The sequence below is a fragment of the Mchenga conophoros genome, linkage group LG7 (assembly GCF_057382185.1).
Source record: "Mchenga conophoros isolate Kocher_MC1m ecotype Shallow Benthic linkage group LG7, M_conophoros_male_GT1.1, whole genome shotgun sequence".
Classification (NCBI taxonomy): domain Eukaryota; kingdom Metazoa; phylum Chordata; class Actinopteri; order Cichliformes; family Cichlidae; genus Mchenga; species Mchenga conophoros.
The window spans coordinates 30,891,222-30,906,367 of NC_140532.1; the positions used below are offsets into that span (position 1 = coordinate 30,891,222).

Sequence of the window (15,146 nt, forward strand, 5' to 3'; positions counted from 1 at the left end):
TGTGCACATGCGCAGTGTGAACTATAGGGGGCGACAGGCTCCTGCTATCACGCTGGAGCCGGTAACGGGGCGGAGAAGAAGAAAAATGCAGTTAACTGTTTGTTTTGATTGCATTAATCAGCTCGTGTAGGTTAGCAGCAGTCAGCCTCATTCGATCTGAGTGGAAATATTACCGTATGGCTTCATTTTTATGAGCTACGAGGGTAAAGTGGGGAGGAGTTCAGATTTAAATAGTTAAAATCGACTAACTGGACCAGCTACTTCACATGTTAGCGAACATCGGAGCTTCCTTTAAACATTTTTATCCTGAGAACAGCGAAGAATAGGAGAGACTGTAATAATCACACGGTGAGTTTGAAACCTGACATTACTCTGACTCCACTTCCTGCTGTTGACACACTCCAACAGGCTACAGTTTAATGTTATCTTTTAGCATGTTAGCTTATCCGTCAGCACAGTTTAGTGTAGCTGAACTTGTCGGCTGTCAAAAGGTGAGCACAGGTGGGTTAAAGGTGGTTGTCATCAGGTTTAAAGTCTACTGAGGTTTATTATCTTTTTCTAATTCTACTGATTAACGTCATGTCAGTTTACGGTAATCCTCCGTTCCCCTCCCCAAAGCCACACCCACAAGGGCCTTCAGCTGTGGGAAAATCCATACACCAAGCTCCCCGTGACTGCGATCATACAGATCACATATGTCATTGTGAAACATCTAGGAATGAACTGAGCAACCAAGTCTTTAAAGTCTATTCATAAACAAATAAGTCAATAAATAAACCAAATAATGCCATTATATACAATGTAAATCAGTGTAGCTGTTTATGAATTTAAAAAGTAAAACATAATTTTGTAATTTTAGTTTGAATTTGTATTCATTTGCTTCAATGTGTAAGTGTAAGCCCAAGGGGCCGTGCTGTTTACTGCAGCTGCATTCGCATTCACATTGAACTGTCTGTGAAAACACTGAGGCATTTTACTTTTCATAGAATCTATATATATATGGTGGTCTCAGAATCTCATCTCTGCTTTTTGCGGATGATGTGGTTCTGTTGGCTTCATCGGGCGGGGGCCTCCAGCTCGCACTGGAACGGTTCGCAGCGGGAATGAGGATCAGCACCTCCAAATCTGAGGGATGAGTTCCTGCCCCAAGTGGAGGAGTTCAAGTATCTCGGGGTCTTGTTCGCGAGTGATGGGAGAAGGGAGCCGGAGATCGACAGACGGATTGGGGCTGCGGCTGCAGTGATGCGGCCGCTGCACTCCGCTGCACTGGTCCGTCATGGTGAAGAGGGAGCTGAGTGTAAAAGCGAAGCTCTCAATTTACCGGTCGATCCCTACCCTCACCTATGGCCATGAGCTGTGGGTAGTGACCGAAAGAACGAGATCGCGGATACAAGCGGCGGAAATGAGCTTCCTCTGAAGGGTGGCTGGCCTCTCCCTTAGAGATAGGGTGAGAAGTTCGGCCATCCGGGAGGGGCCCAGAGTAGAGCCTCTGCTGCTCCACATCGAAAGGAGCCAGCTGAGGTGGTTCGGGCATCTGACAAGGATGCCCCCTGGGTGGGGTGTTCCAGGCATGTCCCACCGGGAGGAGGCCCCGGGGCAGACCCATGACACGCTGGAGAGATTATATCTTTTGGCTGGCCTGGGAACGCCTTGGTGTCCCCCCCAGCTGGGTGTCCCCCCCCCCCCAGCCACCTCCTTCACTAGCTGAAGGAGGTGGCTGGGGAGAGGGAGGTCTGGGCTTCTCTGCTTAGGCTGCTGCCCCCGCGACCCGGCCTCGGATAAAGCGGATGAAGATCGATGGATGGATGGATGGATGGATGGGTGATTTAAGTGTTCTAATTTCTCTGAGCATTGTAATAGACATATTAATAACGTTACTTGTGTGAATACATTGGAAATCTGCGATTGTTCACCTCTGAACACTGGTGGGATGAGGAGGAGTGTAATCCATAGTTACAGAAACACCTTTAACACCTACACAGAGCTTTGTGAAGGCTTTAGGGGTAAAACAGCTTGTCTCAGACAGAGAGTGAGCTGAAAGGCTTCATATACCTCCTAAACTAAACCATAAATAGTTTAGTCCCGGGATAAAAATGTAGTGCTGTAAATGAGCGGAATCGTTCCCTTTAAATCATTCAGTAATCACACTACAGCTTATTGTGTTTCTGTGATACAAGTTAAATTCATATTTATCTGATTAGTCTTTCATGTCTCTGCTTCTCCTAGAGTGCAGGTGGTGTGGTCAGGGTTGTCCAACCTGTCCGTCAGACCTCCGTGTGACTCTTGTTTGAGTGGAGGGGGAGGGAACAGGAAGGAAAACACCCGGGGTCAGGATGCCTCTATTCTTCAGGAAGAGGAAGCCCAGCGAGGACTGCCAGAAGAGACTCGAGTATCAGCTGTGCCGGGTAAGAAGAAGAAGCTGCTGGTGCTAGTGTTAACATATCTATCACAAATCCACCCGCTTACTCTTAGTTATCCTCCTCAGTCTAAGGAAGCTGGTGCTGATGACATCCTGGACATCTCAGCCTGTGGGCTGTCAGAGGTGAGAGGAAAGCTGCACTGATCCCTGACAGCCATCGTGTTGTGGTTTACACATTAACCTGATGAGTAACAGTAGCCTTTATTTCTCTTTTTCTGTTATGTTAGCAAACTACTAATACTTCTAAACTACTAGTATTTTTGCTCTCTGTATAGCTATATGAACATCTGTTTACTTAACCTATTTGTGGATAATCTGTTCATCAATATTCCCACCTTTTATACTACCCATATCTGTATATAATCTGCTCTTATTGCACTTACTGCTCTTGCACTTCTGATTAGAAGCAAATTGTATTTTGTTACCCTGCATATATATTTTATATATTTATACATGTGTTATGACAAAAAAGTCCTAATCTATCCTAAACAAAGGAAAAACTCTGCAAACAGAAGAGAAATGGAAGAGAGCAGGGAGTCATTAGTGGGAGCACTAATGAGTCACAATGTGAATCGATTAGTTAGCAGTTTTCGACTTCTATTAAAAAAAAAAAAAAAGCCAAGTTGGAGCTAAACTGTGTTTTTATTATTGCTATTTTTGCTGAGAGATTACTTCCAGCTGTGCCACCATCAACAGAACAGCATTTTTCTTTCATTCTTTTCTTTGAGTCTTTTATCCCATTTTTTTTCCTGAGATTGACTAAGATGTGATTAAATTGTGCTGGCTACAGCTAATGTTTTCGTGTGTTACATCACAGGCCCCCTCGAGTGCCTTTTCCATCAGCAAAGTGCTTCATAAGAAGGTGAGACAGAGTTGCAGAGCTTTTAAGTGGTTTGATATTTATTTACTCAGTGAAGAGTTTCTGCAAAAAATCTCACACACAATATTCCTCAGACTCCAGAACTTAGAGCTTCAACTAGTGCTTTAGCTCCTCCTCTTTTTAGCTATCTCTCTTCTGACTGGCCAACCCTCACAGACTAACAGCAGATAGAGCAATGAAAATGTTACCTCTGTTTCTTTCATTCAGGTACTTATCCTCCACAACAACGAGCTGCGGCATCTGTTGCCCAAAGGCATTGACATCAGCACCCTCATTACATTAAAGGTAAGCCCTGGGACCCTGTGACATCATCATATCCTCTTCATAGGTGATGGTGTTTCTCTCGTTTTTTGTTTTTAAACGTACTGCATTTCGAATGTGTACCTCAGCTTGAGGCTCATAGCTCATCATCGTTTTTAACTCTGTGTTACCTTAGAGTTTGTTAGAGTTAGCATGCAGATGTTAGTGCTGGATTTATTTTCTGAGAAAACCCTCCTGTGACCCTCCGAAGGTTTTAGACCTGCATGAGAACAAACTCACCTCTCTGCCAGAGGACATCGGGAAACTGACGGCGCTGCAGGTAAAGCCTGCTCTCCAGTTATACGGGAAGTAAGTGTGAATAAATGTCGTCAGCATCCACCTGCGGTCTTTCTTCTTCTGTCAGATCCTGAATGTGGAGAAGAACCGTTTGAAGGCCCTGCCAGATTCCATCGGGAACCTGTGCCTCCTGCAGACTCTTAATTTAAAGGGTACGATGCTTCCTGCTTGCTTGCTCTGAAGCGAGATGAGTCACAAGAAGCTAGTTGTGTATTTTCTTTTTCTCTAACAGGAAACTGCCTCACTGAGCTGCCGTCCTCTGCTGGTTCTCTGAGCAGCCTGCGGACACTCGATGTGAGTGACAACAACATTGTGACGCTTCCCAAAGCGCTGGCCTACATCCGCACCTTAGAGGTGAGGTGTCCACTGATTCAGACCTACAGGAAGGCTGAAAACAAACTGGTGTTTTATAAGTGTGTGTGTGTTTCTGTGACAGAGTTTTAGCCTTGATGCTGCCATGATGTCCTTCCCACCTTCGTCTGTGTGCACAGAGGGAACAGAGAGCATCCAACACTTCCTGTGCACGGGTAGGATTTGCCGCTCGTGGTCACTCATTTATTTGTTGATTAACGGCAGAAAAACGTAAACCTACAGGGTTCCTGTCTGAGATCACAGTCAAGAAAATTAATCTTAAAATGTCTTATTTCCTCAAACTGTAGGTGAGAATTCTGTTGATTGCTGCCTTTCCTACTGGCTCACTGAGATTTAGTAGCTCCTTAGATTTACCACATAGGGCGCAGATGCTGATGCTTCTTTGCTGTGTTGGAAATAATGAGCCTGTGGCGATGACGCAGACTAAATTGTAATCGATTGATGGTTTCTTGTAACAACAGTGAAGTTTTTATCAGAACTTTAATCTTTTCTAAACATGCTTCAAGTGAGTATTTATCTATTTGCATCAGTGATACAATAATAATAAAAAAGGCACAGTCTGTTCAGAATTCATAGAAAATAAATAATGATAAATAAATAAATCTGTTTTTACACATTAATCTTGAAATTTTAAATTTGAGGAAACAAGAAATGAAAATGTTGGTCTTTCTGTGTTTTCCCGTGCCGCGTCACAGATGAGGTAAGCAGATGATGATGCTGATTTGTTGTTCGGTTCAAAATGCAGAAGTGCACAGAAAAAAAGGAAAGATAGCAGGGAGTTTGTTTCTAATTTCCAGTATAAAGAAAAAAACTGGTTTAAAAAAAAGGATTTAAAAAAGGGTTAAAAATACAACATTTTTTTCTACACGACTCTGTGTTAGTTCTTATTTACTACGTCTTAAAAAAGGTCTTAAAAGGAAAAACTTTGATATTTTTAAATAGTGCAGGAACTGTGCAGCCTTTGGTGTAACAGCACGTTCATGTAAACGTGATATGAGCCGAGTGTGGCTAATGTTAGCAGCTCTGGCAGCAGTAGACTTCTTCCTTCGCTAGTTAGCGTCAGCACGTCTGTGTGAATGTGGTTTACACCTCGATCATATCGGTTGGCTTTGGGTGCCCGGTCTGCATGTTTTTAACTTCCTGTCACAGAAAAAGAGACAAAGCTATGACTTTGTCTTTGAACTGATGGTGTTGTACATGAATGGAACGTGAATAATTAGTTTAAAGATTTCAGATGCTTACAATATATTGCATATAAAAGAAATGTTGTAGAAAAACATCAGATGAGCTTAAGGTCCGGGACACCGGTTTAGCTCAGTGCGTTGAGCGGGCGGTCACATGCCATACGAGAGATATGGCTGAGAGTGGCCGGCCCAGGTTCGAAACCAACCCGTGGCTCTTAGCCGCATGTCATCCCCTCTCTTTCTCCTTCCGCTTTCCTGTCAATAAAGCTGAAAAAGGCAAAAAAAGGAAAAAAAAAAAAAAGCTTCAGGTCTTCCACAACAGAGTTACTCTAAACAAACGGCAATAAATTCTACAAAGAGTTCAGTAAAATTCACAGATTTGACACGAACACAGACACTGAATCTGAAATCAGAACATGCATGTGTATTTTTACTGTTTCACTTCTCCCTCTCTCGTATGTGTGCGGTTACTTCTGCTGAGGCAGCGACTTTCATCTTGGCATTACCTCATGTTGTTTTAATCAGGCCGTGAGAATTCCTGGTCCAGCCTGCAGCTCCACCACTTTAACAGCATTGTACACTTTGCTGACCGTAGCATCAGGAGGCTTATGAACTCAAAAGACCTGCATATGCCCTCCTGGTTAATGAACAGCAGTTATTAAGGTGGAACCCATCTATAGAGACCAAAACTGTTGTTTTGGCACAAGTTAGAAGTTTTAATATCTAGGCTTCTCTGTGTCACATCACGGTGTAAACTAAAAATGTGCTGTATGATTGTTGTGGTTTGGGCAGCATGAAGGTGAATTGACTGGTTGGTTGGTTTGCTTTCCAGAGCTGGGAGAGGAGTACTGCCCACCCTCTCAGTACCTCCTGCCGGTGCTGGAGAGCGACGGCGGCAGGCAGAGCTCCGACTGCCTGGATGGGTTGGATGAGGCCTGGCAGGTACAGCTTTCTCTTGTGGAGTGTGTAGAGGACACGAACACCAGCTTCTTTGATACGTTTATGGATTTCTGTGTGAGATACTACAAGTGTCTTTCAGTGTTTCCTCTTTTTCTGTTGCAGAACAAATTTAGTGACTACGAGAAGAGAAAGGTTGGTGACAAGACATTCCTCATTTTTCTTCAACATCTTTTAATATCTTAGTTTTATCTAGTACCTTTTCTACTTCTTTCAGGCATACAAGTTTTCTTTAATATTTCCTGTGTCGTTTTTCTGCAACACCAGGGTGAAGAACAAAGTTATAGCACATCTTTCAACACAACTACTAGCTTTTACCGAACTTTTGAGTACATTACACAAAGAGAACAAAAGCCCTTCTCCTAGCAGAGAGCAGTTTTGATGTAATTTTTTTCGGTCAGTTTCAAACACGAGGTGCCATAAAGGACAGTACACGTATCTGATTTCCTGCTGTCTTCTGAAAATAACTTTTTTGACCACCAACTTCCCAACTGAAGCGTTACTGTGGTGCACCACAAGGTTCGATTTTAGGTCCCAGTTTAATTTCCATTTCTAGACTCTGATAAGTTTTGTAGTTCCTTTGCTGCTTTTTTGTGTTTTAATTGTTTCAGTGAAATTAAATATTCTTATTTTATTTGTTCTTATTACAATTTCTTGTTCTGTCCCCACAGAATTTTTTTTTTTTTTTTTTAGCTTATTATTGTGGAAACTGGCTGCAGACTGTAGCAGTAGTTATTATTTAGAGGGCTGAGAATCTGCAGATAAGGCTTTCTGTTCAGAGGTGTTGCATTATTTTTACATGAGCTGAATAAAGTGAAACCTGTGTTTGAGCAGCTGAAGTTTGAAAGTTTTCTGACTGGTTTGTATGTCCTGCAGGAGCAGAAGCAGCAGGAGAAGTTGGCCTTCGAGAAGCACCTGGAGGAGAAGCAAAGGGAGCATACCCAGCTTGTAATGATGAAAAACTCCAACAAGGAGAACATCCTCAACTCAGTCCGACAGGTAATAACAACCGCCCAGAAGTCTTCTTGATAGGTTTAATTGTCAGCTCCTTCTTTCTGTTAACACCGAATCATCCCTGATGATGATGATTCTGTGTGTAATTCCTAAAATTGCCTGTTTTATATGCTGTGTGTGCCTTTTAGGAGCAGGAGAGGGTGGAGCAGGGCGTCAGCAAGCAGCAGAGAGCTCAGGAGGCTGAGAGGCAACTGGTGCTGGAGAAAGTCAGACAAGCTGAAGACAACATCAGCAGTCGCATCAGCAGCCTGCTGATGGACAACAACAGGTCTGAAGGAGGGGTTTCTGCGGATACTTTAAATATGGCGTCTCCACTGATGAGTCTGTGCTAACTGCAGTGTGTTCATCTGCATCCTTGCAGGCAGAAAAAGAGTGCAGAGTTCCTCCAAGCCATGGAGGAGGATCGGTGAGTGTTCTGACCAATGATCCATAACACACAGGGAAGAGAAATAAGACTCTACAACACAGCAGCACTCATCCAATTGTTTCCCACTTAGCTGTCTATTTCTGGAGCACTTTGTGAAGGAGATGCATAAAGTGCTTTCAGGGATGGGAGGGTAAAAAAAAAAAATAACAGCAGGACAAAAGAACACTTTACAAACCAGTTTGGAGGGCTTGATTTTCATATTCTGATCTTAATGGAATACAGATCGTGAGTTGCTGCGTTGCTCCTGTCTGGAATCTGACTCCATCAAAGCCAGTGGCGATGCTGTATTGTGATGGAGGTGCTGGTAGTTGTGTGAGATATTTCATGAGGGTACAGCGTGGTCCTAGTTGGACTTCAGTTGATATCTTGTCAACACATTACAAAGATGTTTTGTTGATAAAGTCACAGTGATTGTTTCTTCACATCCTGTTTAGGACTTAGCCGTTTTAAACACAGGAAGTTATAGAAAGTTCCTGTAAGTCTGCAGTGAAATGCTGAAACAAAATGTTTTCCCCTCAGGATCCGTATGGAACATCTGACCACCATCACGCAGGAAGAAGCTAACTCACTGAGGAAGAAGGAGGTGGCAGGTATAGAGCTTGTCTCATTCAGGCATTAAAACACATAATTTTACTCAGTTTTTTCTACTCTGGCTCTGTATGATATCATAGAGAGGGGATCTCCCTAATATGGTCATCTCAGGTATGGAAAGTTGATACTTAAAGTGTGAGATAAAGAAGGATTATTTTGAAGTCTGAATCATGCAAAGCTACTCTAAGAATGAAAACATAGAGCTGGAAAAGACAAAAACGTAGCTAGCATGCTCCTCATGTGGTGTTTTCTTCCCCTCTCCTTGCTCTCTGTTTTTAGCGGCCATGCAGAAGATGCTGTCTGACAGCTGCGCCATGAGCCTCCTCCAGGAGGCCAGTGACTACCGCAGACAGAGCCTGGTCACTGAGGCCTGCAGGAGGTCAGAAACACACATATACACAAACCATAAACAGGGAGACCTGTGACAGCTTTTGGAAAGATGTTGTAATCTCTTCTCCTTATGTAACAGTTTAGAGAATTTAGACAGGAAGTTTGACAAGATGCTGTGCCTCCAAGTTCTGGACAAGTCCAAAGCTATCGCCCAGATCTTACAGGAGGTAGGATGAGTAGAAATCAAACCCCCACTCTGTTTAAAGCTGCTGGACTCGGTAACCCACCTCGGTGACCTGCCTTGAATGGTTGTCTTTGCAGGAGGAGATGCAGAAGGCAGCATTCCAGGCGCTGCAGCTCCAAAAAGACGCCGTTCATGGGTACATCCGTAACCAGGTCGGTGACGATGCATCATTGTTTTTTTATTTGTTTTTTTATTTTGCTTTGTTTTGTTTTTACAGCTCGTTTCTGCCAGAGGTCCAAAAAACTCAGTTAATTCAAGTCTAAGGAAAAAAAAATAGCTGAAAATGAAAAGACACTGGGCATTAACGTCATTTTACTTTTTCCCACAATCTGCTCATAATCAGATTCATCTTACTCATCCTAACAGTAATGAAGATGTCCAGTTTAAGTTGCTTCTCATAGATTATTATAGCCTCGGCAGCATGTCCCCTCTCCTTGCTTGCCTCATGTCTGCTTCTCCACTGTCCCTCAGATCCATCTCATAGAGGGTGAGTTAATGCAGCTGACTAAACTGGAGATTAAAAGACGCAATCTGGATGCTGAGAACCTGCAGGTGGGTGTCACCGCCTTCTTTGTTTGCCCTCCCATGTTTATTTTCACTTCCATGTCATCGCTTCATGGCAGCAGTTCAAAATTTCAAGAAAACGATCAGCAGCTTTAAATGTGCGACTTAAAACGAGTGACAGAGGCAACTACAGTAAACAAACTGTTAAGGTTTTAACTGGCTACCAGTGAGGTTTCAGGAAGAAAGCTTAAAAGCAAAACGGCAGCCAACATTAGACAGTCCTTTTAACTGATCGAGCTGCGATCAATAAAAATGCAAAGAACTGTCAATGCAGGGTTATCAAAAAACAAACAAACGCAAGACTAAAAAGGTGTTCCCCAAGGTTCAGTTCTGGGACCACTGCTATTTATTTTATATGTAAATAATTTCAGTCATATAAGACAAGTACAAACTTGGATTTTATGCTGATGACATGGTGATGAACTGCTCTGCACCTCCTCAGGACCACCTCTCTGTCAGCAGCAGACAGCTTTTAATACAGTACAGCTCAAACGGTGTGATTTATGCTGACAAAAGTAAACTGATGAAACTGTTTCATGTTGTGTATTTTTGCTGTGTATAGTCACGTGTGTGCTGCTACTTTATGCGACTGCTGTTGGTTGTACTGCTGTCTGCTTTGGTGCGGAGGAAAAGATTCATATTAACTCATTCATATTAGTTCTTTTTTATTTACTTATTTTTAACGATGGAGTCACACTGCATTTTTTCTATGGTATTTTATTATAACATTGCACTCGAGTCCTGCATGGCCTTTTGAATTCGATATCCAATTTTTTTTTGTGTAATATTTAAATTTAAGTTTTTGTAATGTTGAATAAATAAACCTTAGTACTAACAAACATTGACTGCCCACAGCTGATAATGATGTGTGTGTAACGTCACTCCATTTGTGTGTGTTTGTGTGCAGGAAGTTCTGGTGGAGCAGCGCACGGCGCTCAGCGACATGTTGCAGCAGCTGCTGAAGCAGAGAGACCAGCGAGAGCAGGAGCTGCTGCAGGTTCTGGTGAGGAATTATCTCGTGGCGGTTTTGTTCTTCTTCTCCTAATTTCCTGTCATGTTTCTCCACTTCCTGTGGTGGGTGTTCATATTAAACATTAAGGTTCAAATAATGAGGTCAGCTTCCATACAGCAAGGCTTTGGTCTACTCTTAGTACTCCGTTTCATATAGTGACCTGAAACAGAATGGGCTCAGCATAGTCAACTTGTACCCTCTGTTTGTGAGAGGCAGCCAGTCAGAAGAAAGTTGGCCTAAAGGGGGAGGAGCTCAAACAGGTTGTTTCAGAGAGATGATGAAGGCTGCAGGTCTTGCAAGTCCCAGTATAAGATGAAGAAGTTCCACAACTCTCAGTGCTGAATCCAATAGAATTTGCTTTGTACATCCTTCCTTTATGTGGTGTCATTCAGTCATTTTCTGACATTTTTTTAATCATTTCTATACTGATGACATTCTGCTGTGTGCGTCTTTTAAGCCTTAGCGGATGAACAGATAACCGTTTATCTCGCACTATCTCTCCATCAATGATCTTGATTGGGTATTGTGTGATTATTGATCCTCCTGAACTATATAAATGTCAGTCAAACTCTTTCTACCTTCTCACAAGTCCAGCGTTCGTGATCTTTTCATTATATTTGATTCTTCTTTGAGCTTCAACTCTCATGAAAAATCAGTTTCACAATCCTGTTTCTTTCAAATACATTTCTGGTTTCTTTTCTTTTATTCAGTTTTAACTTTTACATTTTGTATTGCAATTAAATGCATTTTAATTTTCTATTATATTTTAATGTTTTTATTCCTTTTGTTGTTATGATGGCTTTGTGACCAGATGTCTATGAAAACTACTTTATAAATAAACTTTATACCTGTTTGTAGAGTTTGTGTTTCCTGTTCTGAGGATAAACAAAAACCCATGTTGTGTTTTTCAGGCTGAGATGGAGCTGAAGTCTGAGTCCAACCAGCAGAACTACTGGATGATCCAGTACCAGAGGCTGCTGGACGCTAAGCCGCTGTCACTCCGCATGCAGGTTACATAGCACAGATGAACATCTGCAACATCTGGAAACAGAGTGTGGCATCCCACCTAAAGCTGTAATCTCTCTGCAGGAAGCGGGTGTGGAGAAGGAGCTGGTGAACTTGCTGTGCAAACTGTCCGCTCAGCACTACCTGCCCATCCTGGCTCATCATCGAGTGACGACCGAGGCGCTTCACCACATGAGCTCCTCCGACCTCAAGAAGGTGCGTCTGCAGCGCAAGTTTCTGTCTGGGCTGCTCGATTTGTTTTTTGTTTTTATTTTTTAAAATGTTTATCTTGATTATCTGTCATATTAACTGGAAGCCATTTGATTGGCCCAGGTCTAGTTTCTGCACCAGCATCTGTATGAACATCAACATCAAATAATCAATCTCCAGCGTAATGAAACAGAAAATTGGTTTATTTCACTCCATTATTTAGTTACTACTTCTGCCTTATTGAATATTAAAGATGAGATTGTTACCAGAGACAGGGCTCAGCCTGGCTCTGGATCCAGCAGTGTTTTGGACAGATTCTTACTTTTGACAGATCAGACTAAACTATACATTTGATGTTGTTATTTTCATAAATCGGGTAAAATTAGAAAAACAGGGAGGTGCTGTTTTGATGGTCTCTACTCTGAAGGTGAATGGTGTCTTGATTCACCTTCGTCACTGAGTAGCTGACATAGCCATCTGCAGGTTTCTATTCTCCAACTGGATCATGTTGCATTTAAAGATAATCTCAGTGTAACTTTTAAAGCTTTGTTTTTTTGGATCCATGGTGCCATGTCACATCCAGGTTTATGAAATCATCAGCTTTATGGAATTCTTTGTTTTCAGTTGGGCATCAGTGAAGCAGGAATCCAGAAAGCTCTTCTGAACTGGGCCCGGGAACGCCAGCCTCAAGGTACAGTCCACACATCACACCACAGCTGAGCGTTAGTCACATTGTAACACTGACACACTGCAACTGTTTAATGGGACAGAGATGTTAGATTTTCAGTGTTTAGCATGTGGAAAGTGACGTGATCCGTTTCCTCCTCTACAGGACCTTGTAAAGTCACCAAGCAGGAGGCGGAAGTGGAAGTCACCCCCTCTGCGCCATCTCCTTCCCCGCCTCCGTTCTTTCCCAGCACCTCAAACATCCAAATGCCCAGCCCACCACTCACCCCGGGGACCCCGGGGACCCCCGTCACCCCGTCAGCACCTACCCCTGTGGAAGGGCCGGGAAGCTCAGACTGTGTGGTCTGCATGGAGACCGGGGTAAGAAATGCTAAAATGGTCATGAGTTTAGTCTCAATGAGATTATAAGATCAGATGTCAGATTTGAGAGCAGAAAACACGTTTTTAGCATAAAAAACTGTTTGGGGTTTTAATAAAGGGGCAAAGTGACAAGTTTGACTGACAGGCATGATCTCAGTTATACAAACATGATTTACTGAGGTTTAGTACAAGTGTTGCTGCTGGGAGCATTAATGCATTAGAAATGAGGAGGAGGTGTTATCAGGATGAACGCTGAACCATTGTGCTCTGAAACCTGGATTTTCTGATTTTTTTTCCCCTCATTTCTGATCTGATCTTAAATGGCAGTAAAACTTAACAAGTTTTATTCACCAAAACTGGAGCTCAGGCTTCTCGGTCAGTCTGTTGGTACAGCATCCTCACAGCAGCCCTATTATTGGCTAACTGCACTGAAAAGGCTCCAACAGCACAAACATGGTCCTGAGGTCCAGTTCAGGGACTCCAGTTAGCTGAGGTGAAGCCAAGCAGCTACACTGCCTGTGTGGCCATCCACCTGTCTGTCAAAGAGGCCACGCCCCTATTAATGCAAACTGTTCTTCAGATAAGATCCAATGGGACTGACACGCTTTTGGAGCCTTGTGTGGCCACTAGAGGAACTGCAGTTTTTGGCATGAGAGGTGTTAGTTTTTACGTTTTTTCCACTGTTAAGTATTTTGGTAATAACAGTCTCCACCTGCATGGGTGCAGAGGAAACAGGAAGTGCTGATGGCTCATTCAAGATGGTGAGAACCAGGACAGCCTGAAAGATGGCTTCAAAGTTCAGATTACTCACTGTCTCTCCTGTCTCTGCAGTCTCAGGTGATCTTCCTGCCGTGTGGTCATGTGTGCTGCTGTCAGGTGTGTAGCGATGCCCTGCAGAACTGCCCTCTGTGCCGGGCCAACATATCCCAGCGCATACGCCTCTACCACAACTAGACCCTCTTCCCTCACAACTGTCACTTTCAGCTATTTATGCATGACGATGAAGCTGCTGCTGTGTCGTGTCGAGAAGCTTTTAGTGGGTTTTTAAAGCGCTGAGCCACTTTTCCTGTAATCACCAAACTGTATTCTGTGAAGGACATTCTCAGATCTTTTTAACGTGTTTCCAGTCGTCTCTGGTGGATTTATTTGTGTCTGTTCTGTTTAAGTTGTGTAATTTTTATTTTATGTGATATATAAAGAGCCGAGTGGATGACACCACTCACTGACTGTTCACTGCCTTCATGACTGATGCGTGCCTTTTTCTATGACTTATTTTTTTATTTTTTATTTTTAAATTCTAGTGTAGTAACCAAAGCTTAACGTTTAAATAACTCAGTATAATCTGGTGATCCTTAAAGATTTCTGTCCTCATTGCTCATCGTTTCCATCTCTGATTCGGCCTCTTACTGCTGCTTTTCCTTTCGTCCATCTGTTTCACCTGTACCATGTAACAAATGTCACCTGTCTGTGTGTAGCATCACTAATGCTGGTGTATTTTACCAAGTGCTCTTAACCTCTCGCATGCTTCAGTAAAGTCTCTCCTTTAAAAACTCCACATGAGTTTGTTCAGTGTCAGAGATTCCACCTCAGTGTCAATGTGATGATATCGTCAGACTGTATGAATATAAAATCCATACGTGTTATTTCCTGTGGTCAGAGTGGGTGTTTTTTTTATTGATTATAACTACACAGGCAGATATCTCAACACAGTGTATGTATATAAACATGAGCTATAAAACAACTACACACTCATTTCTGAGCTTTTTCTACCTTTACTGTGACCTTTAACGTCGATTTGAGGGTATAACATTTGGATTTGATTAAATCCTGAGTTCCATTTTATCGAGCTATTGATGAAGTTGGAAGGCTGGAGCAGTGTGATCAGAGATGTTACCTGGATCTAAGCCCAGCCTTGAAATATTCTGGATTTTCACTCAGTGACAGCACCTTTTCTAAACTTATTCACTATACTATACATTGAAATGATTATAATATGTTGGACATAGTGTGCTAGGCTCTTCCACAGAGTGACACTGAAATTAAAAATCTAAAGTTCTCACAGTTTGTTCAGTGTGAATCTTGTTTCCTGTAACTCGGCACAAAATCTGCTTCTCGGACTATGAAAGAGTATTTTGTATTTCTTCAGTGGTTTAGTGACCATCAGATCAATCACAAAAGTGCTCTTATTCCATAGATGACAGTCCCTGTGACAGCATATGAAGTGCTTTAACCAGTCCATTTATCATAATACCAGAGACTGTATCAAATGATTAATAATCTATAAAGAAATTTT

General features: G+C 42.5%; 1 protein-coding gene across 1 annotated transcript; it reads left to right on the top strand.

Annotated features, from left to right (window-relative positions):
• Window positions 1-40: 40 nt before the first annotated feature.
• Window positions 41-14,498, top strand: lrsam1 (leucine rich repeat and sterile alpha motif containing 1). The gene is made up of 25 exons (XM_085278854.1): window positions 41-348; window positions 2,227-2,405; window positions 2,486-2,542; window positions 3,237-3,281; window positions 3,507-3,584; window positions 3,811-3,879; window positions 3,964-4,048; window positions 4,129-4,250; window positions 4,333-4,423; window positions 6,285-6,394; window positions 6,515-6,544; window positions 7,286-7,408; window positions 7,552-7,691; window positions 7,785-7,829; window positions 8,370-8,440; window positions 8,721-8,820; window positions 8,911-8,998; window positions 9,093-9,167; window positions 9,487-9,567; window positions 10,487-10,582; window positions 11,503-11,601; window positions 11,681-11,812; window positions 12,431-12,497; window positions 12,639-12,853; window positions 13,685-14,498. Exons 2-25 carry the CDS (start codon window positions 2,334-2,336, stop codon window positions 13,805-13,807), a joined length of 2,214 nt encoding a protein of 737 aa, XP_085134980.1. The 5' UTR covers window positions 41-348; window positions 2,227-2,333; the 3' UTR covers window positions 13,808-14,498.
• The last annotated feature ends 648 nt before the right edge of the window (window positions 14,499-15,146 follow it).